At 38.7% G+C, this 26,256-nt stretch overlaps 1 protein-coding gene across 2 annotated transcripts; it reads left to right on the forward strand.

Moving 5' to 3' along the window:
- The first annotated feature begins 32 nt into the window (after positions 1 to 32).
- epn1 (epsin 1) lies at positions 33 to 25,670 on the forward strand. 2 transcript variants are annotated; one of them, XM_038284526.1, is made up of 13 exons: positions 33 to 125; positions 10,918 to 11,075; positions 11,238 to 11,339; positions 11,470 to 11,628; positions 15,792 to 15,920; positions 16,786 to 16,906; positions 16,990 to 17,141; positions 17,313 to 17,384; positions 19,275 to 19,358; positions 20,110 to 20,389; positions 23,404 to 23,562; positions 23,744 to 23,986; positions 25,064 to 25,670. In XM_038284526.1, the coding sequence occupies exons 3-13, from the start codon at positions 11,271 to 11,273 to the stop codon at positions 25,528 to 25,530; spliced, it is 1,935 nt and encodes a 644-aa protein (XP_038140454.1). In that variant the 5' UTR covers positions 33 to 125; positions 10,918 to 11,075; positions 11,238 to 11,270; the 3' UTR covers positions 25,531 to 25,670. The 2 variants fall into 2 exon arrangements, with proteins under 2 accessions (XP_038140454.1, XP_038140455.1); XM_038284527.1 differs by lacking the exon at positions 17,313 to 17,384.
- The last annotated feature ends 586 nt before the right edge of the window (positions 25,671 to 26,256 follow it).

Below are 26,256 nucleotides of genomic sequence, written 5' to 3' on the forward strand. Positions count from 1 at the left end.
CTAAATTATTCATGAGCCCCACTACCGTCGCAGGCGAACCCAGCGACAGGAGGCGCGGTCTTTCCTGTAGGCGAGAACGGAAGCGGAAATTCGGCCATCTCCTCGTACACTCTGGCTTCAACAGGGTCAGTACATACTTTATTTATGGATTTATTGTGCTGTGTTGCGAACAGTCCGCGTGGTGTTGTGTTTTGGGTAAAAATAGTCATCACTATCTTAAACCCGGACGTGTTTCTGCCATCTAAAACCCGTTCAGAGAAGCAGTTAAGCTGCCAAATGTATACTAGCATTCGAGGCTAGCTAGATAGCTAGCAGCCACTGATTTCTTCATCAGTCAAACTGACAGGTAACCTTAACCCTTGTAACTAGAGGGGAATAATTCAGTCTCATGAATGAGATTCCTATTGTTGTTCTATGCTACGTTGCCTACTTATTAGGACATTTTCTGTTCCGTCTTGTAAATTGTGTTTCACTTAAAAAGCTAGTGTATGGTAAGAAACTGCTAGTGTACAGTTTCGGTTAGCTTTGGGGAAAGAGTTGCTTGCTTCGGCTATCGTTAGGGTGGTTTCTTTAACTTTCTCCTATCAGTTGAAGACTCTTTAGGTGCAGTGATTGTCGTTTAATGCGAGTTTATGACCGTGGAGTACATGCTTGTTGCCAGGTCTTGCTAAAATGATCAGCTGTTTTACTGATAGCTAACATTTCGTTAGCCTCCCAACTTGATAGGTGTGACAGGAGCAAGTGCAGTTGAATGACTGGGCGACCAACGGTTGCTTCCCTTATCTCCGAGTAAGTTTAATGGGTGGGGGGGTGCTATGATAGGTGATATATTGGTGTTGAGGCAAGAACACTTTTTAGGCTTAACTTTAATGCGTGGCTTTTTAAATATTATAAATTAAATGTTTCTAGAAATATCGGTTTTTCTAGGCATTATTACATAATCATAACTAACCTCAATTTTGCAGTATTATTCAAAGGAAATATTTCTGTAATAGGGATGGATGTCCTCAAAATTAACAATTAGGGCAGTACAACATGCACAAGATTGAGCATCAATGTAGTGTCAGATAAGGTTGAAATCAAAACTTATGAGGAGTGATGAGGGGGGGAATATTCTTTATTAACCTACAGTGGGAACATTGAGCTATGCTAGTAGCATAGTTGCATGCAAAGAAAAGCTTGCAGAATTATACACAGACAGAAATATAAAAAGAGAAGATTAGAGACCATACAACAAGAGCGACTTTGCTTTGCAGCCTTCCAAAAAAATAAAATACCTGGGCTGTAGACAAGGCAATATTTAATATGTTGTTGTTTTTTTTTTTTTTTTGTTTATTTATTTATCAATTTTTTTTTTTTTTTACCTGTGGTTGAAAAGTATCTTAGTGACATTTGTTAATTGTTGAAGATCAGTAAAAACCACATTGGCACATCGCTGGTTTAAGTATTTCCCTTGCATTTAAGGTCACTGTGGAAGTAATGTATCGGATGATGCTTTGGATCAGAACTGAGGTGTTTTGTCAGTAGATAATGCAACTGTTACACTTTGTTAAGATGGAAATCCTGTATTTGAGTTATTACCATCTATTTGCATGGGCCACTAATAAATTTGACATCTATGTTTGCAGTGAACCTTAAGTCAACATTTACACTTGATTTTTATTGCAAATTATGTTGTCATAGCAACATTAAGTAATATTACCCCATATCTTATGCTTCCTATATATCATGCAGCCTTTTTAACATTGTACCAACTATATACAGCATTCTATAGAGTAAAGATCTGTTAATATTAGTTTTTAATGGCCAGTACCAGATGTTTAAAAGGAAAGAATAAAACAACAGATTAATTATTTTCTATTGTTAATTTTATTTCTTCTAAGCTTGTCCACATTATTTTCCTCATGCTGTATTTTACCTACGAGAAACTAGAAGTGGAATTCAAGATGGCGGCCCGGTGAAGACCAGATTGGCAAATTTTGAACATTTGAGTGAAGTTTCCCTGGGAAAATTGGGGCATACCAAAAGCTGTAAATCCCAAAAAGAGGGTCTACAATTTCTAATATTTTTAGTAAATGGTGCACATTGTACACAATGTATCTAAAACCCTTCCTGGCAGCAAATAACTTGTTATTATAAAATTTGAGTATCTACCAAATATCAACAGCTGCACAGAGGAAGGATTTTACTTTGATTAAAATTGATAAAATGCACATAGTCACCATGCTATTCATTTGTGATTTATTTAACTAATTTTAGTATAACTATCTTGATTTTTTAATTTGAAAACAGGGATAAACGATAGCTTACTTGTTCAGAAGAGAGTAAATGTTTTGTTTTGTTTTGTTTTTTCTTTTTCCTATTTTAGGAGACTAAAACACAGAGGCTGTGATCATTTAGTATATGTGGTGAGAGTGGTTAATTTCCTGTTTTTTGGTTCTCCATTTTCTATTTTAAATCAAATTATGTGCTTAGCATTAGTTTATTTTCAACTGTATTATCTGAAATGAAACGTCTTTTGCAAAGTAATCACTACGGAGTGCAAGTACTGTAGGAATTATTAGCGGAGTCTTAAAAAAATCTGTAGCTTTGAATTTGGAAATGTGCAGGGACCTTGCTGGGATGATGTTTTGACATGCAATTTGTGTTGAGAGTTTTCTGTAAAATATTGTAAATATTTTTCTGTCAACAAAACCTCAATATCAACTGACCAGGATACTGCTTCTCTTTAATACCACCAGAATCAAGAACTGCTTTTTACCAGAAGTGGAAGGGACTGCTTTCACTTTCCTTAGAGCATCTCCAGGCTATAGAAATATTAGCTATAGTAATATTTACCTTTGAAGGCAAACAAAACAAAGAACAGCGTTTTGAATGATTGAAAATACAGATGTAAGTTAGACTAGATAAACCAGATGCAGAAACCAGTTCTCACTATAAATCCAGTCAGAAAAATGAGTTGGTTTCCTCTTACTATGGATTGTTTTTTATAAAGAATTAGGCAAAGGTCATACTTTCAAATGTGTACCTTAGTTGAGTCCTCTGTGGATCAGTTAAGGACCTATAGATAACCTAACAATAACACAGCAGGCTACTATTCAAAGGGCTCCGTCATGCATTTGTAAGGTTCTGATGACCTGGTTTCAGAACTGATTTTGACGAGATTAGAAACTAGACTCCATCCTTTGAGACTTTAAAGCACTTATTGGAAACAAGCCTGTTTATGTTGCTCACTGAACATCTGTATAAGTAATGTACCACCTTATAAATCAACCAAATTTGACTTTTTTTTTTTTTTTTTTTGAGCTCCGTTTCTTTTGGAGTTAAGACTTTAATTTACACAAAAAGAAAAAAATTGATTTAGAGGGTCTGCTGTTAATGCAGCATATTGAGGCAGAGCATGGCTGTTTTTTATTCTTGTATTTACCTGTATCTCTATTGAAAACCCATTCATTTATGTTGTAATTTCCTGTCTGAATAGAGTTAGTAGATGTGAAATAAAGGGGTGTGTATGCTCTGGTTGAGAGCTCAGTGCTTAAGTGTAGTTGATGTAATCTGATAGTTACTGAAGGTGTCCGGGACAGTGCTGACGTCTGACTGGGACACAAAGGACATGTTATGTCTCTTATTATGGATTAAAATGCGTATATTAACTTTGTTATAGAGCTTCAAGAGTCTCTAAACTGATTTTACAGCAATGTTTTTATGTCTAGTTATGTAGGGTGCTCTTAAATTTTGATTTATTTGATTTCCTACTTTGTATGCAGCAAGCAGAATTTAAGACTAAACCATGTATCTGATAGGATATTTCTTACTCCAAAAGCCAAACTTACAAACCTATTTAACTACAGATAATATGAAGGTTTTTTTGAGAAAGTAGTAGGTCTAAACATCCTCTTGCTATCTGTTAGTGAGATTTTGTAGAGCTTAGTCTTCATGTGTTTTGGTTCATTTGTGTCAGAGTGCAGCAAAATAACAAGGTTTTCCTGGAATATGAAGGAAGAGAAAGAACAGCTTTGTACTTTGGTTACCTGGCAATGCTTGCCTGCATAATTATAAGACGATGTTCATTAAATTACTAGATTGAAGAGGGTAGAGGGAGCAGCTGAAGACACTATTTGTTTTATCCTTACACAGCGTTACTAAAAACATTCCTGAAGATATTCTGAATATATTGCAAGGAAAATTAAGACTAAAAGAGAGACTTAAGAAGGTCTTTTCATTTATTGTAGTTTTCCCACTGTTCTTTCTCTCCCTGTTTGATGAGAATCTGCAGATAGTGCCAATGCAAGGATGCACCTGGTCAGCACCAATTGTTCAGCTTTTCTTGAAAGCAATATTGTATAAACAATGTTCAGGAGTTGGTGTGTGATGGGCCATTATGCTGCAGATATAACTCATTTTGTCTCATTAAACCATCAGCAGGATAAAAGCTGTGATTATTATGATCAATATAAAAGTTTTCACCCGTTTGGCAAATAGTAAAAGAACATTATTTGAACCACTTGGAAATTTCTCTCCTTTTTATCAAATTCCAACCAAATCTCTTTTGTAACAAGGTAACACAAAGCACTGCAGCGTTTCCGCGGGTCATTAAAAGTCATTAGATTATAATTTTTTTAATTAAGGCCTTAATTGGCATTAAAAATCATTAAATGTGATTATTGTGACATTAAAAATGCTTTATTAAAAAAAAACATTTATAAAAACAAATTCGTAAGATATATCAGATATAAGTGGTTCAGTATGTTTGCGTGGAACTGCTTCCGGCTGACCGTAAAGTTGTATATTTGGAAAAGAAGCTCAAGGCGGAGAAAAAGCTAGAGAATAGGAAAATGCAAATTTCTACAAAGTGGCTGGGAAAAGAGGAATTCAGGACATGGTTGCAGCCTGTATACTGTAAAGATGAGGAAGGATTGTGCCGTGTTTATATATATATCTATATAGATATATATCTATATAGATATATATATATATATATCTATATAGATATATATATATATATATATCTATATATATATATATACACTATATTGCCAAAAGTATTTGCTCACCTGCCTTGACTCACATATGAGCTTAAGTGACATCCCGTTCCTAATCCATAGGGTTCAATATGACGTCGGTCCACCCTTTGCAGCTAGAACAGCTTCAACTCTTCTGGGAAGGCTGTCCACAAGGTTTAGGAGTGTGTTTATGGGAATTTTTGACCATTCTTCCAGAAGCGCATTTGTGAGGTTGCACACTGATGTTGGACGAGAAGGCCTGGCTCTCAGTCTCCGCTCTAATTCATCCCAAAGGTGTTCTATCGGGTTGAGGTCAGGACTCTGTGCAGGCCAGTCAAGTTCATCCACACCAGACTCTGTCATCCATGTCTTTATGGACCTTGCTTTGTGCACTGGTGCACAGTCATGTTGGAAGAGGAAGGGGCCAGCTCCAAACTGTTCCCACAAAGTTGGGAGCATGGAATTGTCCAAAATGTCTTGGGATGCTGAAGCATTCAGAGTTCCTTTCACTGGAACTAAGGGGCCAAGCCCAGCTCCTGAAAAACAACCCCACACCATAATCCCCCCTCCAACAAACTTTACACTTGGCACAATGCAGTCAGACAAGTACCGTTCTCCTAGCAACCGCCAAACCCAGACCCGTCCATCAGATTGCCAGATGGAGAAGCGCGATTCGTCACTCCAGAGAACGCGTCTCCACTGCTCTAGAGTCCAGTGGCGGCGTGCTTTACACCACCGCATCCGACGCTTTGCATTGCACTTGGTGATGTATGGCTTGGATGCAGCTGCTCGACCATGGAAACCCATTCCATGAAGCTCTCTGCGCACTGTTCTTGAGCTACATGAAGTTTGGAGGTCTGTAGTGATTGACTCTGCAGAAAGTTGGCGACCTCTTCGCACTATGCGCGTCAGCATCCGCTGACCCCGCTCCGTCAGTTTACGTGGCCTACCACTTCGTGGCTGAGTTGCTGTCGTTCCCAAACACTTCCATTTTCTTATAATACAGCTGACAGTTGACTGTGGAATATTTAGGAGCGAGGAAATTTCACGACTGGATTTGTTGCACAGGTGGCATCCTATCACAGTTCCACGCTGGAATTCACTGAGCTCCTGAGAGCGACCCATTCTTTCACAAATGTTTGTAAAAACAGTCTGCATGCCTAGGTGCTTGAATTTATACACCTGTGGCCATGGAAGTGATTGGAACACCTGATTCCAATAATTTGGATGGGTGAGCAAATACTTTTGGCAATATAGTGTATATATATATATATATATAGAGAGAGATATATATATATATATATAGAGAGAGAGATATATAGATATATATATATATAGATAGGCTATATGATAGTCATGGGTACTTCTTGAAGTCATTAAAATTATTTCAAAGAGCATTAAAAAGTATTAAATTAGAATTACTCATTCCTGTATAAACCCTGCAATGCATAGTGAAAGTGAATGGCAAAGGAAATTTCTTTTCAGAATTTGTTTTTAAATGAAAACGTAGTTTAGTGTAGGTACCATATGTTTTCAGTCCCATTTACCAATAAACTCTTAAATGAAATCCTCTAACTAATTGGCGTGACGCCACCTATCAGTTAGTCATAGAGGCTCACCAGCAACTGACCAATCAGTGATCTCTCCATGTCCTGGGAAGGAGCGAGTCTCCCCTGCAGGAGGGCACTCCGACAACATTACCAGGATTTTGTATTAGAAAGAGTAGCAGACACAGGAATTCTGTTTATATATTATGTAATAAAGGCTTAATGTTGTCAGATCAGAGACACATTAGCCAAAATATTTGGAGGGTGGAACACATTTAATTCTGCTTCAGAAAGAAGTCGTTCAAAATTTTTAATATCAACAGCATGAGCAGCTCAACAGGAGGGTTATTAACGGCAAGTATCAGTTGTTCATCTGTATGAAGATAAACAATTCTTCAGCTTTTGTCATCATAACATTGTTTGCTTATGTTAAGCTCCATTGTGTAGTTAATTGCGAACATGTGGGGTAATTTACTATATGGAAAGCAAAGCAAATACTGACATAGTCTGATTATATATGTGATCAAAACATGTTTTATTTTCACCCTCCTCTTGTTTATGCACTATATTCACTCCCCTGCTTTTGTAAATGTAAAAGGGGTTGGACACAACTTCACTCAGAACCAATTTGACCGCATTCATTATTATTCCGTCTTTGTTTATGGAAAGTGTTTGCTTTGGAATACCTTTATTGACTTGATGTGGAAAGAAAATGCCAATTGCCTTAATGTTTTCTTATCAGACAATAGGCCTTATTAAAGGTATCTGGGGACATTGTGCTTCGTTCTGGATCTGTAAAAACTAGTTTGTGGTAGTTTGGTTTTCACTAGCTTGTATTTCCATTAAGGTGCAGCAATTCCTAAGTTGGTGTCACGTCAATTCTTTATGATTTACCCATTTATAAAAAAGATCCCAACTGGATGTATTTAATCTCAGCGCAAATGGAGATGTCCTGTGGAGGCTCTGACGCTTAGTAGGATACATTAGTAAATTAATGTCTTGATTAAAAAAAGAGGTGGTCCCCAGATAAATTAGGGATTACCATTTAAACTGGTTATAGAATAATATACCAAGCTCAAAGAGCATTGTTTCCCCTCTATTCTGATGGAGGAAGGTTTGTAACACAGCTTTAAATTTATGAAGCCCTAATAATCTCTACTGCAAGTATAACAGGGGAGGGGAGAAAAAAAAATCAACCAAAGGAACTTCAGTAAATTTCTGATCTACACTGAAAATATTGTGTGTGGCAAAAAAAAAACTATAACTGTGCACATAGTGGTAGAAGCATCATGCTGGGGGAAGGACTCGATTTTTCCAATGACAGAATACTTGTCAGTTATAATGAGAAAAGTGGACGAACAAAATATTGAGCAAGTCAGGAAAACTATCCATTAGCAGATGGGGAAATATTGACAATGGGAGCAAGGATTACCTCACTGCAAGAGAGCAACCATTAATGTACAGTTAGACCAGAAGAATGGTTTAGATCCAAGCATCGTTGTAGGTTACAATAACCCTGTCAAAACTAGATCTAAACCGTATTGAGTAGCTGTAGTATTGTTTGAAAGCTCTTTCTGATTTATTCAGCCTTTTTATTCTGACGGGGCATACGTTTTCTGCAATAAACAAACTGAAATTTTATTGTATAGCTTTGAAAAAACGCCAATCAGTCTGGCTCTTTGTGCAAATGTATGCTGCTCTTTACAATTTATGCTTATAAAAATATTTAATCTTGAATCATTTTTAACAGTTCTGCACCACTTGTCAATCCCTTCACTATTAATTACCTACAATCCCAGAAGAATACATCCTCTTGTTTTCTGGTTTCCATTTCTCTGTCTAAATGTGCTCTCTTCCTTGAGGTACATTGGTTTCTGGCCATTTGCAGGGGATGCAGTGATAAGGAGTATTATTACCTGTTGTTAAATAAATAGATACATGGACTTGGCAACAGCGTTCAAAGTTCAGATACAGGTGCTGGTCATAAAATTAGAATATCATGAAAAAGTAGATTGATTTCAGTAATTCCATTTAAAAAGTGAAACTTGTATATTATATTCATACATTACATACAAACTCATATATTTCAGATGTTTATTTTGTTTAATTTTGATGATTACAAATGACAACAAATGAAAATCTCAAATTCATCATATCAGAAAATTAGAATATTACTGAAGACCAATAAAAACAAAGGATTTATAGAAATGTTGGCCAACTGAAAAGTATGAACATGAAAAGTATGAGCATGTACAGCACTCAGTATTTAGTTGGGCCTCCTTTGGCCTGTATTACTGCAGCAATGCGGCGTGGCATGGAGTCGATCAGTCTGTGGCACTGCTCAGGTGTTATGATAGCCCAGGTTGCTCTAATAGTGGCTTTTAGCTCTTCTGAATTGTTGGGTCTGGTGTATTGCATCTTCTTCTTCACAATACCCCATAGATTTTCTATGGGGTTAAGGTCAGGAGAGTTTGCTGGCCAATTAAGAACAGGGATACCATGGTCCTTCAACCAGGTACTGGTAGCTTTGGCACTGTGTGCAGGTGCCAAGTCCTGTTGGAAAATGAAATCTGCATCTCCAAAAAGTTGGTCAGATGCAGGAAGCATGAAGTGCTCTAAAACTTCCTGGTATGTGGCTGTGTTGACCCTGGACCTCAGAAAACACAATGGACCAACACCAGCAGATGACATGGCACCCCAAACCATCACTGACTGTGGAAACTTTACACTGGACTTCAAGCAACGTGGATGAAGTGCCTCTCTTCTTTTCCTCCAGACTCTGGGACCTTGATTTCCAAAGGAAATGCAAAATTTACTTTCATCAGAGAACATGACTTTGGACCACTCACCAGCAGTCCAGTCCTGTTTCTCTTTAGCCCAGGCAAGACGCTTCTGACGCTGTCTGTGGTTCAAGAGTGGCTTGACACAAGGAATGCGACAGCAGAAACCTATGTCTTTCATACGTCTGTGTGTGGTGGTTCTTGAAGCACTCACTCCAGCTGCAGTCCACTCTTTGTGAATCTCCCCCACATTTTTGAATGGGGTTTGTTTCACAATCCTCTCCAGGGTGCGGTTATCTCTCTTGCTTGTACACTTTTTTCGACCACATCTTTTCCTTCCCTTCGCCTCTCTATTAATGTGCTTGGACACTGAGCTCTGTGAACAGCCAGCCTCTTTAGCGATGACCTTTTGTGTCTTGCCCTCCTTGTGCAAGGTGTCGATGGTCGTCTTTTGGACAACTGTCAAGTCAGCAGTCTTCCCCATGATTGTGTAGCCTATAGAACTAGACTGAAAGACCATTTAAAGGCTTTTGCAGGTGGTTTGAGTTAATTAGCTGATTAGAGTGTGGCACCAGGGGCCATCAATTTTGAACCTTTTCACAATATTCTAATTTTCTGATATGATGAATTTGAGATTTTCATTTGTTGTCATTTGTAATCATCAAAATTAAACAAAATAAACATCTGAAATATATGAGTTTGTATGTAATGTATGAATATAATATACAAGTTTCACTTTTTAAATGGAATTACTGAAATCAATCTACTTTTTCATGATATTCTAATTTTATGACCAGCACCTGTACTTATCAGACTGACTGAAGCCCACAGTGTTATGTAGTTATATAGTTTTACTACATAACACTGTACAAGGAGTGAACAACTACACCTCTAAATACTTTTAATCCCTTACAGATTGAATCTATCTACAGTTAAAAAATATATTGTATACCAGTTTTAATGGCTATACAGTTAATTGAGCTCTGAATGCCTATGTAGCTTTCATAAATATCTCTAACCTGGTCTGAAGTACCTGGTTTATGAATGGTGGGGTAAATTGGAACACCCAACCACCAGGTGGCAATGTAATGGTTTTAATTATTGGTATGTGTGGAATATGTAGAAATAGGCATTGAATTTATACAGCTGTGTGGAGATTTCTAGCAAAAATCATGGTAATGTATTTTCTTTTGATTTGCTTTCCCTACTGAAATATAATTAGCTTGTTTTATGTTTTTTCTCAAATAGTCAATAGTTGAGAGAAATCTGTAAGCAACTACTTCAGTAAATGTTATCTCTCCGTGTCAGTTTCCACTTCATGTTAACTGAAACCTTGTGACTTTCCTGTTTGTGTGGCTGACAATTAAGACATTTATCTCCTCATCTGAAACAGAATATAAGAAATCCTTCTTTCTCTGTTGACCATGTGGGGGTCAGGAACACATCATGTGATATTTCAAGCTGACTATGTGCTTTGTATTCTTAAGTGGGTATTTTAAGGTGGTTTTAATACTGTTTGTCCTGTGTATATATCTAGGGTCTTTTTGTTTTTTTTAAACTTTTTTTGTTCTCCATCTCTTTCTGCAGTTTCCATCGTCCACCGTCTTTGGTTCTCAGACCAAATGTTGCCACGGGAAGAAAAAGATAAACCGAGACAAAACTCTCCATGAATGAGTGGTGGACGAGGTTAAGAAACAGAGGTTTACCAAGAGGAACACCCTTTCTTTCATACTTGAGTAACAGATGTATGTCGCCGTTTGTTATGTTAACGTCATAAACTAAAAGAAAGTCTAATACAAATCTCTACTTTTCTTTGAATATGCCCATCTGAAGTTCTGCCCATGTCCCTACCTCTTTCACTTGTTTAAGTTTCCTTTATATTTTAAATCCTGGATGTATCTGTGCAGATTGATCCAGAAGTCTGCGGCTAGAAAGTTGCCATGTCGACCTCTTCGCTGCGGCGACAAGTAAAGAACATCGTCCACAACTATTCAGAGGCTGAAATCAAGGTTATACTCTTCTCATTTTTTTTTTGTGTATATTTTTTTTATACTGCATATAATATAAATACAAAATTCATGGATCAGACATTTGAGTGAAGGTCGCTAAAGATTTACCTCCTATTGTTCTGTTTTTCAGGTTAGAGAGGCAACGTCCAATGACCCATGGGGCCCCAGCAGCTCTCTCATGTCAGAGATAGCAGATCTGACCTACAATGTTGTGGCTTTCTCAGAAATCATGAGCATGGTTTGGAAACGACTGAACGACCATGGAAAGAACTGGAGACATGTTTACAAGGTATGTAGCTTTTGCTTAGTTTGAGCAATACTGTCCAGGTGGCTACGGTTCAGAAGTGTTTGAAATCAAGTCTCTCTGCCATTGGATATGCAAGGGTTAAACCAAATCCCTTGACTAGTGTCATATTGTCAGAGACTGACAGTATTCTGTCCACCTATCAATTGATTGTTGTGTGAGTTATGCCCGTAGCCCCTCGCAAACTGAGCTATATCATTACTCTATTGACCATCCTTAGAGATAGGTGCATAAATGGTGCGCTCTGTTTCAGTTGTATGGGCCTGTTGAAAAGTGAAAACACTAAAGACCAGAACACACCAGTTGCGTAGGACTTTAATCTCCCAATTCAATTTTTTTCCCATGTCACACAGAGAGGCTGCTTTTTTTATATTTTATTTTATTTTTTCTTATTTTATTCTTACTTGCTTTGATTCTGTTTTATTTTCCTATATTTTAATCATGTAAAGCACTTTGCATTGTCTTTGTACTGAATTGTGCTATACAAATACATTTGCCTTGGCTTGCCTTACAACAAGGCAGGGTGGGCAGATCTGCGCAATTTTTTTTTCACTTTGGTCTCTGTGCTACACAAATTAAAACAATTTCCCACGTTTGACTTGGACAGATTAAGAAAAGTCATAAAAAAAATAAAAAAAACACACTGGCGCATTATATAAATGAAACCAAGTCTGTGCAGCATCTCATATCAGATTACATAGAGAATGTTCATATGGCTATATTAAAATAGCCTGGGTGCCATTCCGAACTTAGTCCCGCCCACAACGTTTGAGGTCGGGAAGTTCGGTCTGGCATTGCTCAACAGTAGCGCGAGTATGCTAGCACAATATCTGGCGGGCCAATCAAATTGTCAGGGCGGGCTTTATACGATGATGGACAGATGATCAACAGTAACATAATCAACCACGTGACCAAAGCGCGCTTGGGTGACAACAACAATGGCTGCCGCTGGAGAGTTGAGGTGTGTAGATTCTGCTATTAGGTCTGTTCTAGAAGATATTGACAGCAAATTAATTTTAAAAGAGGAACAGAGAAACGCGATCAAGGCTCATCTTCTTATTATAGGTGTGCAACTGCACGCTTTGATTTTTGTTGACAACAACTATGCGTCGCTTAACATACGTCACGCACTCCGTTGCTCTTATTGGTTGCAGGTCTATCCAATTGAGTGCAGAGGCATTTTTTTCCCGGGTTCGTTCAAAACACGCCCCATAATCGCAGCTCTATGGAGCAGTATCAGACTCATATTCTGACTAGAATTGAGTAGGACTACGTCAGGGTAATATTAAAACAGGGTTCCTGTGGATCCTTAAAGTCTTAAAAGGTATTGAATTCTTCAATATAAAACAAAGGTCTTAATTGGTATTAAAATGTCTTAAATCAGTATTTCATAGGCCTTGAAACTATTAATATATAAAACATCAAAATAATTAACAATAATTTTTTTTTTTTACATGAACGGAATGGCTCGTTTTAACCATTATTAGTTTCATGCCATTAGTGGAAAAAATAAAAAGGATGTTGCGACCGGACCTTAGGATGATGCGCCACTAACATTTTAACATTTTCTGCATGGCTAAAGCCGAGCATGCGATTTATTTATTTATTTTTTCAATCGTTCTACGCAGCTGCAGCTCACACTGCTCAAACTGTAAGACGAAACCCTGCGGTTTCGTCTTACAGTGTGAGTTCACAGTTGAGTTCACAGTTCCACAGTGAGATGGAGCTACTCTGACACGTCTATCCGAAAGCCAAGTAGTAAAGAGGAATATCAAGCTCATTAGAGTTAACCGTGGTGCCTTGGCAATTTGTGCGCTGAAAGACCTGAGAAGAAAATGCGGCGACGTATTTGGACAAAGACTTGGCTGAGCAAAAGTGGCTACTACGGTCTGTCAATTTTACAGAAAGAACTCCATTTCACCCACACCCCGGCCATGCTTCAGTGTTTTCATCTGAAAGGAGGACGAAGAAGAAGAATCCTGGTTTGCGCTTGCCCACTGAGTGATTTGCCCACGACGGTTGACTGAAAATCAAAAACGTTTGATTTGCTCCCGACCTCACGATTCTTGATCGGGAGGTGGTCGTGAGAGGCTGGTTGCCCCTCGTAACCCCTTGTACACTACACGACATATGATCAGGCTGAAAAATCGCATTGTGTAAGCCTGTCTTAAACCAGCTCCACTGAATGTATATGAGGCACGGTGTATTTTGTGCAAGAAATCATTTAAGCTCAACACAACAGGAGTCAATGCAGTGAAGTCACACATGCAAAGCGTGAAACAAAGCGTCAAACTCAAGTTACAGAGAAGCAGCAGTTATTTCTCCATTCTGTTCAACCCTTCTCTCTGCAATGCCTCACAGCCATCTCAGACATTATCAACAGCACGAGAGGCACCAGTTCTCTGGATAATGTTTGGTGGTACGCCTACAATAAGATGGTGATACAATGAGAGCAGGGGTATTGTGGACTTTTAGTAGGGAACAAAACAAAACAATTCAGATCAGTAGTTGTTAAAAATATGTCTTTATTTGAGCGTTTTTACTTTTATTTCCATAAGAAATTTTTTTCAAAATTTGAAAAATTTCTACTGGGCCTGAAAGTAATGGTTTATGTTAAAATAAACATTTTGGGTAAATCTGTCACAACGAGGTTTTTCTTGTGTATTGTGGAGTTGGTCTTAACTTTTTATTTGAAGTGGCATTGAAAAGTCTTAAAAAGTCTGGAATCTAACATCTACTTCACAGCAACAAACACAGCAGGAAGCCCCCCCCCCCCCCCCCCCCCCCCCCCCTGCGTAAAATCGGTTTGAATGTGATCATCCCCATTAACTTTCAATGAGCTCTAAACTTTCACTTGTTTGTACTGATCTGATCTACTTTGGGTTTGTCACAGGAAGCTATATAAACAGCTCTCGAAATGTGTTTTTGTTTGTCCAAAGGATTAAATGAAACAACTTTGGTACAATCAGCTCTGTTTTCTTCCTTTTTACCAAAGGTTTGGCTCGCTCCTGCTCTGTTAAAGCCTCAATCAACATCTCTTTGTTTTAAACACCTAATTGTATTATAGCATTTCATCTTTTCTCACCAAACATTACAGCTTTTTAGTCATGGGGTAGAATAGATTAAAATGCTCCTATTTGTCCCTCAGTGGGGGATTTCATTTGTGTGACTATATGGGAGAACAACAAAAGAGCATGCAGGTGCACATAAAAAATAAGACATAAAAATGGAATGTAAAATAGACTGAATGTTGAGTGATGTTAAATTCACATGGTAAGAAAACTATGGTTATAAAGAAAATGTAAATTTACCAAAATGTACAAGTTAATATCAAAATGTCAAAATTTGCATAGCATGCTTTTGCATATTTGTAATATACTTAATACTTGAATTAAATTATATGGAAACCTGTGCAAAGCAGGACTGGATACTTTTAGGTTCATTGGGATCCTATAATATAATGTTTTGTTTCTTTAAAGGTATATTGAAGGATTTTCTAGATTTTTTTTAAAAGACTCGCCCTCTCCACTTAAAAAAAAAAAATGTGCACATGCACAACCCTGTATCCGCTCCCAGGAAGGAATGCCTATTAAACACATGCAAGAGCATGCACAAGCCAATTTCTCCTCATGCACACTCTGTTTGCTCATACAGCTTACTTTCCAAAAGACCTTCAATTTTCCCACTATGTCAGACTCGCCACCAGTAAGTGAAAATGGGGACAAGCACATAGGGCGGCCTTACAGAAACATATTACCAGGATGATTGACAATTAGGAGGACCACTTATTATGATGATCCACCCAAAAAAAGAACATCCTCCACTATACCTTTAAGAATTTAGAATATAGCTTTGGCAAAATATGATGGTACTTTCTACTGTCATACTTTTGTTTTTTTTTATTTATTGAAGATACCATTTGGATGTCCTCAAATGCCTTCACCTTTAAACATAAAGTTTATCAAATATGCTTTTTCCTCCTGATGTATCTTAATTTTGGCTTTCCACTTTTTTCTAACTTACCAAAAAGTGTTTAGAGATATGAGGTATTATCTGAGAATAAAGCACCTGTTTTAGTTTCTACTCGTTCTCTTTCTGGAGAAAGTTCATCAGGTGATCTTAATGGCTTTTTTTTTATCATCTGTCAGGCTATGACTCTTATGGAGTATCTGATCAAGACGGGTTCAGAGCGTGTCGCCCAGCAGTGTCGAGAAAACATTTATGCAGTCCAGACCCTGAAGGATTTCCAGTACATAGACCGGGACGGCAAAGACCAGGTAACCAAACAAGACCGTGTTTTTTGTTTTGTTTTTCCAAACCTGAAAAGAAAGTTGACATGTTTGACCAATTTGATGTCCTTTTGTTGAATGTAGGCAAACATTGACTTGCCTCTTGATTCATTAAAGGACAATTTGCATTAAAGTGTTTCTGACCTCTTACACAACCTGATACAGCCAGATGTTGGTAATAAATTATTTAGTGAAGTTAATGAGTTATTACACTAACAACACAGTTTACAGTGTCGCCAATGTACTAAGCAAAAGGTCTCTACCTGCCCACCATTTATGTAGTTTTTTTTTTTTTACAATAGTAACAGACGAACACAGTTGATTGCATAACTGTGAGGTACGAGGAAGAACATCAGTGGTCTTCAAATTGTTTAACTTATATTCATGTACAATGGATTTGTAAATATGACAACTTCCCTCTGACAAAAACGTGAATTCAAGATTGGACCATTAAATTTGGATGCATGACAAATGCATATTTTGATTAATTTAATTTGACTTAATGAAAATCCTACGTTTATTTTGGACAGAACTTTGACGTTGGCATTTCACTAAATACTATACTCTGATCTGAACCATTAGGTGAATATTTAGGGTGGTTATGCTGCTAAAATAAGAACCTGTGCCCCAGTCTTATAGTTTTAAAAGCATCTCACTGGTTTTCCTCCATGACTGCCTAGTTTGTAGCTCAAGACATGAACCCTTACAGTCTTCCTGTCCTAGGCAAGAAAAGTCTCAAAATGTTATTAATCTATGTTTTGTGCTTGCATGACTATTGTCCAATTTACCTGAAAAACACTGTGTAAAATTATTTAAAACCTGTCATATTTTTTTTACTCTTTTTTGCGTCCAGGGTCTGAATGTAAGGGAGAAGGCTAAACAGCTGGTGACCTTGTTAAAAGATGAAGAAAAACTCAGAGAAGAGAGGATCCATGCCCTTAAAACCAAAGAGAAAATGGCACAGACCACCAGTGGTGAGATAACTGAGAACAGACGCCGATACGTCCGTCTCAGAACAGGGGTTTGTTTTATTCATGATTAGTTGTCTGTGCTGCAGCCTCCTCAGCCCCCTCAGCACCCAGCCTAGGGGGCAGCATATCTATGGGCTCGCATTCTGGAGATCCTGACCAGGCATGGCCTCAAAGCACTGGAGAGGAAGACCTACAGCTTCAGTTGGCATTGGCCATGAGTAAAGAAGAGGCAGAGCAGGTAAATGAATGGATCCATCCTGGCCAGAAGGGGTACTTTATGTTGTGCTTTTTTTTTGGTTCCGGTCACATTTAAGGATGAGCAGTATTCACAGAGGAATATTAAGGATCTTATTTCCTTTAACAGTATACATAGCTTTGCTCTCACTATTTAACTGCTGACCTCCCTCAGACTAACGCGGACCCTCTGGAGGATGCAGAGCTTCGCTATGCTATCACTCTCAGCAAAGAGATGCAACAACAGGTCAGGGGGTAGAGAATGAGTGGAAGGCCAATCATCAACTATTTGTCTTTCTGTCATCAAAAATTTTGACTCAAAACTAAATACTGATTAATTGATGCTAATATGATTTTTGGCATTTTCCTGCCTGAATATTTTTCAATCAGACCATTATAATTCTAGTGAGGTGATTGAGTTTGCATTTTATTGCTGTTTCTTTTAAATTGCTTGGACTCACAGAACACATGAAGATACCTGATTTCATCCATCAAATGCATTCAGTGCTGTGTGATTGAACCTTAAATATTGTCCCTTTTATTGCTTTTTTTTGTTACACTTAAATGTTTCAAACAAATTTTAAATTAGACTCAAATAAATGGAAAATCCAGTTTCAAATTTATGTTAAAGATTAGCAATGGGAGAAGGCAAAAAAACACCATCCTGGCCCTATGAGGAAAAGTAAACGCCTCGAAAGCCAATAAAAGTTTTTGCCTCAGTATATGCAGCGAGATGGGCCTTTGTTATTTTGATCACCACTAGCTTTAACCTTAGAACTGTTTTTATTGTGCTGAATTCTGACCTTAACTTAAGCGATTTAGGCCTGCAGTGTTTTAGATGTTGTTCAGGGTTATTTTCAATACTCCTGAATGAGGAGACTGGTTACCCCCCCAGAAGATATCTGGGAGTTTTGTTTCTTACTGTTTTAAAATTCTAACAAGGATTGACAACTTACAGATTAACATAATTTGGTCTACTTCGTGTTGTTAGACAGATTCACTTAAAGTGACTTCCTGACCTTTCTAATGGACAGGCTTTATTAAGGCCTAGATGTAGCTCGTCCTATTGAAGTTAAAATGGTGATTAATCACTTAATTCATATTCCAAAAAAGAGAAGAGGCGTATATTTACACAAAATACCTGACTGGTGTGGATAGAATATTTTGCTCTTTAACTGTTTAAAATTGTGTCCTGTTTTTACTGCTTCAATGTTAAAATAAACTCGATCTGAAACATTTAAATGTGACAAACAAGAGGAAATCTCTGAAGGACAAACTTCTTTTCACAGCTCTGCATATCAAATATCGACTTTTAAATCATTGATCAACAGTGATCAAAGTAATAAATGTGCATGACAGACACAAATGATATAACCTATGAGTGGGTTTTAAGTTGATTACTCTTTCTTCCCTCTTGCCCTCTGTGACAGCATGTATCTAACTGTTGGACTGATTTGAAACAAAGCTTATGTCTCGCTACACTTTTTCTAGGTTGTTAATTTCTCTTTGAGTTTGTTTTTTTTGTGCAACAACAATGTCTGATCTCTTAGAGTGGGTAAAGTATAAAGATACTCCAATGGATTTATAAAAGCCTTACATTGCTTTTTGAGATATTTACATTATTAAGGGTATTTCTTGGTTTCACTGATATTCAGCCAACCATGTAATGCAGTGGCTGGAAAGATGGCATTAGGTAGAAATGTATCTAGATTGTTATTGAATGATAATGGTTACATTTTCACGTTTTTCTTCTGTGAGCTGATAGCCTGAATCTTTTAGACTCTACTTTGTACAGTCAGTCCCTGACCAAGTGCAGCACAAGTATAATGATGGTGAAAAATATCCACTGTGAGATTAATAAAGTCTATCTTATCCTATAACTGTACTGAAGTTGACATATTCTTATAAAACTAGCTGCATCTAATAAGATGTCTAAAATAGTCTGTAGATTACTTCTGCGTCTTAATCGTTTTTATGATTTTGATGCTCATGAGATGGAGGCACCATTGGGTTGTTTGCTTAGGATTTCTTTACATAAGTTCAAATTTCTTTTTTTCAATTTTTTTTTATTGTAAACTGATCTGTTATTTGATCTGATTTGTTATTTCAGTTTCTAACATTAGCCTGTGATTGGCAGGAGGAGAGGCTTCGGAGAGGTGATGACCTGAGACTGCAGATGGCCATAGAGGAGAGCAAGAGGGAGAAACCAAAACCAGAAGAGGTCTGAGTTAACATGGCGATATGCTGCTAAGTATAGTTTTAACCTGAGTTGAATCAATTCATGATATTAGCTGTGATTTATTAATTATAATTCATAGCATAGTTATTACCTGGAGTATTCCGAAGAGTGCGTTTATGTATATCTCAAAGGTTTGTTAAAATCATCAGTGAACAAACTGCTATATAAAGAGCAAGAAACACAGCAGACAAATCAGGGATAACATTGTAGAGATATTTAGTGCTGGCTAACATTGTAAAACAATATCACACACTTTTACACACATCAGTGGTCTGCTAGGTCTATTTTATCAGGAGGAAAGCACAACTAGAAACCACAAACACATTCTAGGTAAGCTAAATTGAAAAGGGCAAAGGTTTTAATCTAAGAAGCGACCTAGAGGCCCATGATGACTCTGAAGAACTTCAGGAGATTCACAGCTCTTGTGGGAAAACACTTAGGCAGGTCTTAGCTATCTAATTGTTTCATAACAACTAGAAGAAGTACAAAATCTGCTGTCAAATCAAAGGTCAGAAGTTGCCAAACTCTGTGTAGTTCATACATTTTTGATACCTTATACTTTTTAAAAATAATCATCATCAAATCTTGTTTAGCCTAAAGGGCCTTATTCCGAGTTGGTTGTTAGGTTGGACAAAACTACTGAGATAAACTTGTTGTAAGCCACATTTTCAGCATTAACCTGAGCAACATAGTAATAATAATACCACTAATCTATTTTCTTTTTGTTGTTCAGGGTTCTCTAATGGAGCTGAGTGCAGTGGACCCCTGGGGAGCTCCAGCTAATGCCACTGTGAGCTCTGCTGGCCCTTCACCGCCTCTCACACTTTCCGGCCCCTCAGCCTCTGGTCCATGGGGTGCAGCTCCCACAGATCCATGGGGAGTAGCTTCACCCACATCCCCTACAAGCACTGACCCCTGGGGTGGAGGAGCTGCACCCTCTATAGCTCCACCTCCTGACCCCTGGGGGGAGTCGTCCCATAAAGTTAACAACGTCGACCCCTGGGGAAACTCAGGTAAGCTGCCGCAGCTCTAGTTTGTTGTCAGATCTGCTCAGTAGTTGAACAGATGGACGTCAAACCGTCAAACAGAAGTCTGTTTCTTGCTGAAAGAGGATGTGAATACCCAAGACCTTTGCTTATTGTCATTCGAAACTCTATGATCTCTTTTCAAAACCGTGTGTATTGGCATCCAGTCATGTCATTATCTTGTCATCTATCTAAGGGTAAATTCAGCCACAGGAACCATTTCCAAGGACCAATGTCTTTATGTGGTGTCCTTCCCTCTGCCTCTTATTTAATCTGCGTGGGAACATCAAGTTAAACAGTCCATTGAGGTGTAGTCAGTTTTAAGACTGTGTTGAAGCCTCAGGGTGGGACTTTAAGGTGGAGGGGTCCTAAACATTTCTAATTGGTTAAATTGTCTCAGCATTTGGTTTCTTACTTTCTGCCTCAGGCATCTCAATTACAGGTTATAATGTCTCTTAATGGGAAGTCTTCCAAAACATTTTTATCCAAAGGAAACATTGTAAATGCAAATGACCAATCCATTAATGTAACTTCAATCTGCTTGGGAGACAAATCTCAGTAGCTTTAGATTAAGAGAATAAAAACATTAAATCGGACAAAGGTATTCCTTGGAAGTTAGGATTCCGAAGCTCACGTGAAATAACTTAAAACTCGGATAGTTATAACCTGTAATAGATTTAATGCCAAACCTATAAAAAGTAGACTTGCACCAATCAGGATTTTTGGGGCAATCAAAGAAAATCGATATCTGCTGATGGACGATAGCAACATTAAATCCATAAATTCTTCAACTGCTGTCTCGGGTACATTGACATTTTTATTTTTAGGAATCAAAATTATAGGAGATTAGAAAATATCATGAATGGACCACTGTTTTAGTAAAGGAGGCAGCGGAGACAAGCTTTCACACCAAAAATGAAAGATGGAGAAGATAATGTTGATAAATCATGAATCAGGAATCCTCTTAACAGGTTTTAGGTGGCTTATAAAAACAGGGTTCGTACGGGTGCTGGAAATCCTTGAAAACGCTTAAATTTTGACGTTGTGTTTTTGAGGTTTGAAAAGTGCTTATATTTTGGATGATATGCTAGAAAATGCTTGAAATTCTAACTATTTCTTTCGCAACAAATACCTATCTAACTGAATCGTGTGTTTATTAAATGGAGAAATAAAATGTTGGAGAGCACGAAAATGAAACCTGCTCGCTTATGTGTGACTGCGATCTGCCACTCTATTTCCATGTGTGACTCCGTCCCCATGAAACCACTACTGCACCGTGCCGGGAGGTTGTCGTTTCAATGAATGTTGGCTGGAAGATGCAAAATACAAATTATGGATTAAACGGGAACAACCCCCACGAGTTGCCTCTTGTAAAGTCTGCAAAAAAGATGTGCAGCTTTTCACAATGGGCGAGTCTGCGCTGTCGAGTCACATGAAGGGCAAGTCATAGACTTTTAAGTAAGCCAACTGAAGTAGCCTAGTAAACGTTAACGTTAGCGCCTATTTGTTTACGCTAGTAACTGCTAGCTAGGAATTCACAGGCTAAGTTACTGAGTGACTGAGAGTACGGTGTGATAATGTAATGTTAGTATTGCAGTGTTTCCCGCAGCACTATCTTGGCTCCAAACTCACGCTACCGCCTCGCTAATGTTCCAAAAATTTTAATTCATTGCCAGGCCCAGACCTTAAAACAGCATTGATAACTCTACGGCTGATAATACTGAATTGCGATACCCTCTGGTTGGTTATATTACTACGCCATGGCAGAGGAGTAATTTTGTTTGATCATCCTAGGAGAAGTGTGGGGGGGGGGGGGGGGGGGGGGGGGGACGTGTTCATCGTCTTCATCGTGGAAAAAGAGCGGGGATCTAGGTGAAAAAAGGGTCCCAGCGTTCTCAGGCACCTTGCTCCTCTAGCTGGTCCATCTTCACGAGTTGTTTTCCGCAATCGCAGTCATACAAACAAAACAAGCCGGTAAGGTACCAAACAGGAGATACGGGTAGAGTAGAGCGGATGTAGTGCTCCCTCTCCATGTTCTCACCCTGAATGGACCAAGCGTAGGAGGAAGATGTGTCTGCTAAAAAGAAAATTCATCAACAGCACGACTGTTCTTAACGACTGGCTGGTCACTGGTCAGGGCTATCACATAATAATCGGCCGATTTCCGAGCTCTGCAAGTTTACTGAAAATTTAAATGCTCCTTTTAGCAAAAAGATTAACTGATTTAATTTGATAGATTTATAGCAGTTGTTGTTCATCTTACGCAGCTTTTATCCAGGTTTTTGTTATTTATCAAGACTTGCATGCAGTCATGGTCTATATATAAATATAGCTCAGAATCATCAGCCTAAAAATTGATATAAGATAATAAAAATGTAGCCATATTAGAAGCTTCGTTGTTTTGCCCACTGAAGCTAACCTTTCTAAATGACTGTAGTTTGTTCCAATGCTGCTCTGTGCAGCATGTAGTCCCATGGTTATGTGGAGGACTAACTCTTCTAAGCTGAACGTTTGTCCAATTTACCCTGGATGTTAGGCCTGTGTTGAATTTTGATGTTCAGGGTATATTTGGTTGAACGGCCCCTACATGCTTTCATTTTGTGTGAAGGAAAGAAGGCATGCTAAATCCTTCCTCCATCTGTGTCTAAACCAGGGATTTTTATCCTCTTGTTTCCGTTCAGGGCTGTTTGTCTCTCACATTGTCTCTTCTGTTGCCCTTTTCCATTTTTGGCTTTGTAAAAATTTGAGGTTTCTTCCAGCCATCTCTCCCTCACCTCTACAGAGCTTCTATGGAGTTAAATTGTCATGATAAGCAGCAGCAAGAACAGCTGACCTCCTCTTCCTTATTCAGGAAGTTTGTAGGATCGGAGAGGTTAGGGAGAGAGCAGTGCTTCTGTTTGAACCCAGCTCAGCTTTCATCTCCCTCCATGCTGTGTTCTACCATCAAGGTGTTGCGTTAACCCAACCCTCCCCTGCATCTCCTCTCCTCCCCTTCCCTGTAGCTGTGACCCCACCCAGTGCCGACCCCTGGGGCTCCCCTGTGCCACCCAGCACATCCTCCTCCGGGGGACCGGTGGACCCCTGGGCAAGGGATGGGCCTGCCTCTGACCCTATCACCTCTGACATCTGGAGTGGCACCGCCAAACACACTAATGGCACAGGTACATTCACAACTAAACCTACATTCATCCACAAACACTCAGGTACTGATTCCAGTTTTCCAGATTTTACATCACCCAACATTTGTCTCACATTTCATCAACTTTTGTGTGTAAGTCTCCAGCTTGCTTTTTTGTTATGTGTCCCATTCACACACTCCCCTCTTCACCTTCTCTCTCTCAGGGGATCCGGAGAGAAGAGGCTCTTCAACAACAGGATGCGACGGCACAGGCTCTCCGGTTCCCTTTGACTTGTCGTCACTCGGCTCTTCACTTCCTGTTCGTAAAACTCCAGAGTCCTTCCTCGGCCCCAACGCAGCGCTCGTCGATCTGGATTCCTTGGTGTCGTCTAAACCCAAACCGAAACAGCCGCCGCCTCCTTCCATCTCGTCGTCTTCATCAAACAACCCCTTTCTTCAGAACACAGGTGAGATATCATTTGCACTACAGGCACATCTAAAGAATACTGAGGAAGTTCACGGCATCCAGCTCAGCTCTGCAGCAAATACACACCCATTGTACTCAGGGGTTAGTGGCCACTGTCCAGCAAAATTCAACATTATTCTATTTTAGCCAGATACAGTTAATTTACAGAAATAAAACTGCACCAATAGGAAAGGGAATGATTACTAGATTTGTATTTTAAATGATTTGTTTAAGACAGACTACAGTTCATTAAAAACTTCACTATATTAACATTAAACATAACATCCATGAACATAGAGAACAACTAAGGTAAAGAAACGGGAGAAACCCAAAGAGTTTACATAAAATATAAAACCTACTGTTTGGATCATTTTAGAAGCTGAGGTTCTAAATGAGCAAAATAAGATAAATGACCTAAAGATATTCTTAGACATTAAGTAACAGACAACTAGATAAAAAGTTTCTCAATGTGAATCCAGGATAATAATTGAGGACCAATCTCACCTTCCAGACACACGTTCTAGTTCAGTCTGATGTCATGATCGCTGCTCAGATCATGACAGAGTTTGCATCTGTGCTAAAAATGTCAGATTTCTGAGTTGCATATTGTCGAAAGGAAGCCCAATCAACAGGTTTTTAAAAATAAGAAACATAGCTATTTATGAATTCAGCATGTGTTCCTTATTAGTGATATCTTTGCATACCTTTTAGATTTAATGTAATTTTTGAGTAAAGCAGATATGCACTTTAGGTTTTAATTAATGTATTTATTAAATAAGTTTTTAGGGCTTGTTTGTTTATTTTCTTTCTTTAAGAGACTTTTTCTATGAGTGAACTGTAGATAAAGATGAGATTTTATTATTGTAGGATAAAAAGTATTTTACTTATTTTTTTGCCCAAGCAGACATATAAGAATATAAGAGAAGACTGTTTTATATCTGAAGTATACCCCTATTCTGTCAGCTCCTTCATTAATAATTAACTTCATTTCTGTTAACTACATTAATTTTAAGAATTGAGAATTTCTTAGACTAAAGAGATTTAACCGACCAATGTTATTTTTTTGTTTTTGTCTAAGGCTCGTCTCCTGCACCTGGCATGGCAGTGACCCCAGGCAGCACTATTTCCAGCAGGGGAGTTTCACCAACACCAGTCTCTTCAAACCCCTTCGGTGTGGCCCCACCCATGACCTCCATCTCCCCCCAGCCCTCGTCTTTAGGCCTGAGCAGCCTGCGTACTAGTCCTGTGCCTCCCAATCCTATGCTGGGCATGGTCCAACCAGGAATGGGCCTGGGGCCAATGAGTGTAGGGATGGGGGCTCCTGGGATGGGGCTGGGCATGATGCAGGCCAGCCCGATGGGTATGCCCTTCAGCGGGCTCTCTCCAATGGGACCCCCGGTCCCTACTCTTCTGGGATCCGGAGCCATGCCACCCCCTCAGCAGATTTTGGGGGGGCCCACAGGAGCAGGGGGAATGATGGGAGCAGGAGGATCTATTGGAGGTGGAGGGACGACGGGAGCGAGCACCAACCCGTTCCTGCTTTGAGAAAGCGTCACCACTATTTTGCTCACCTTTCTGCCTCAGCTGTCGGACCTGCTTCCCCCTTTCATTCACCACCCTCCCCCACTCCTCAACACTTTGTGTCCAAAAAGAAAAATGTCTACCTTAAAAAGAACAAAAATCTAGATTAATTTTCCTTCAAACCTGTCATTTCATTTCAAATCAACTTTCCACTTTTTTGTTCTTTTCATTTCAAATGTTTGTTAATTTGAGATATTTATTTTCAGTCTGCTTCTGTTCTGCATTTCCTGTTTCTGTCCAGTCCTGTGTAGAGATGGCGAGAGCAGCGTCACTCTCTACTCCTCATACTATTGCACACGAGGGGGGGGTTGAAGGAAGAGGCCACACAGCAACTAACGAACTGTACAGAAAAACTGTCGTACTCGGCCCTTCCTCTTCCCTCTGCTTCTAGAACGAAGACAAACACTGAATCACTCAATCAGAACAAGTGCATAAAGTATGATTTTCTTTTTTTTTTTTTTTAAGGAACTCCCAGCCTGATTCACAGCCTGAAAATCCTGCATTAACATTTCGGTCACAATGTGGTCAAACCGTTTCAACAAGTTCACTTTTAACTTAATGTTGAGTGTAATTTATTTTATTTTTTTCCAATAGCTGGGAACAAATAAACAAGGAAGCTCATGCAATGATGCCATCTAAATCAGATGCTTATTTTTTTTCCCCCTACTGTTGTAGAAAACTTTTTAAAGA

The sequence above is a fragment of the Cyprinodon tularosa genome, unplaced genomic scaffold (genome assembly GCF_016077235.1).
Source record: "Cyprinodon tularosa strain WSP-4 unplaced genomic scaffold, ASM1607723v1 ctg2, whole genome shotgun sequence".
Lineage (NCBI taxonomy): Eukaryota > Metazoa > Chordata > Actinopteri > Cyprinodontiformes > Cyprinodontidae > Cyprinodon > Cyprinodon tularosa.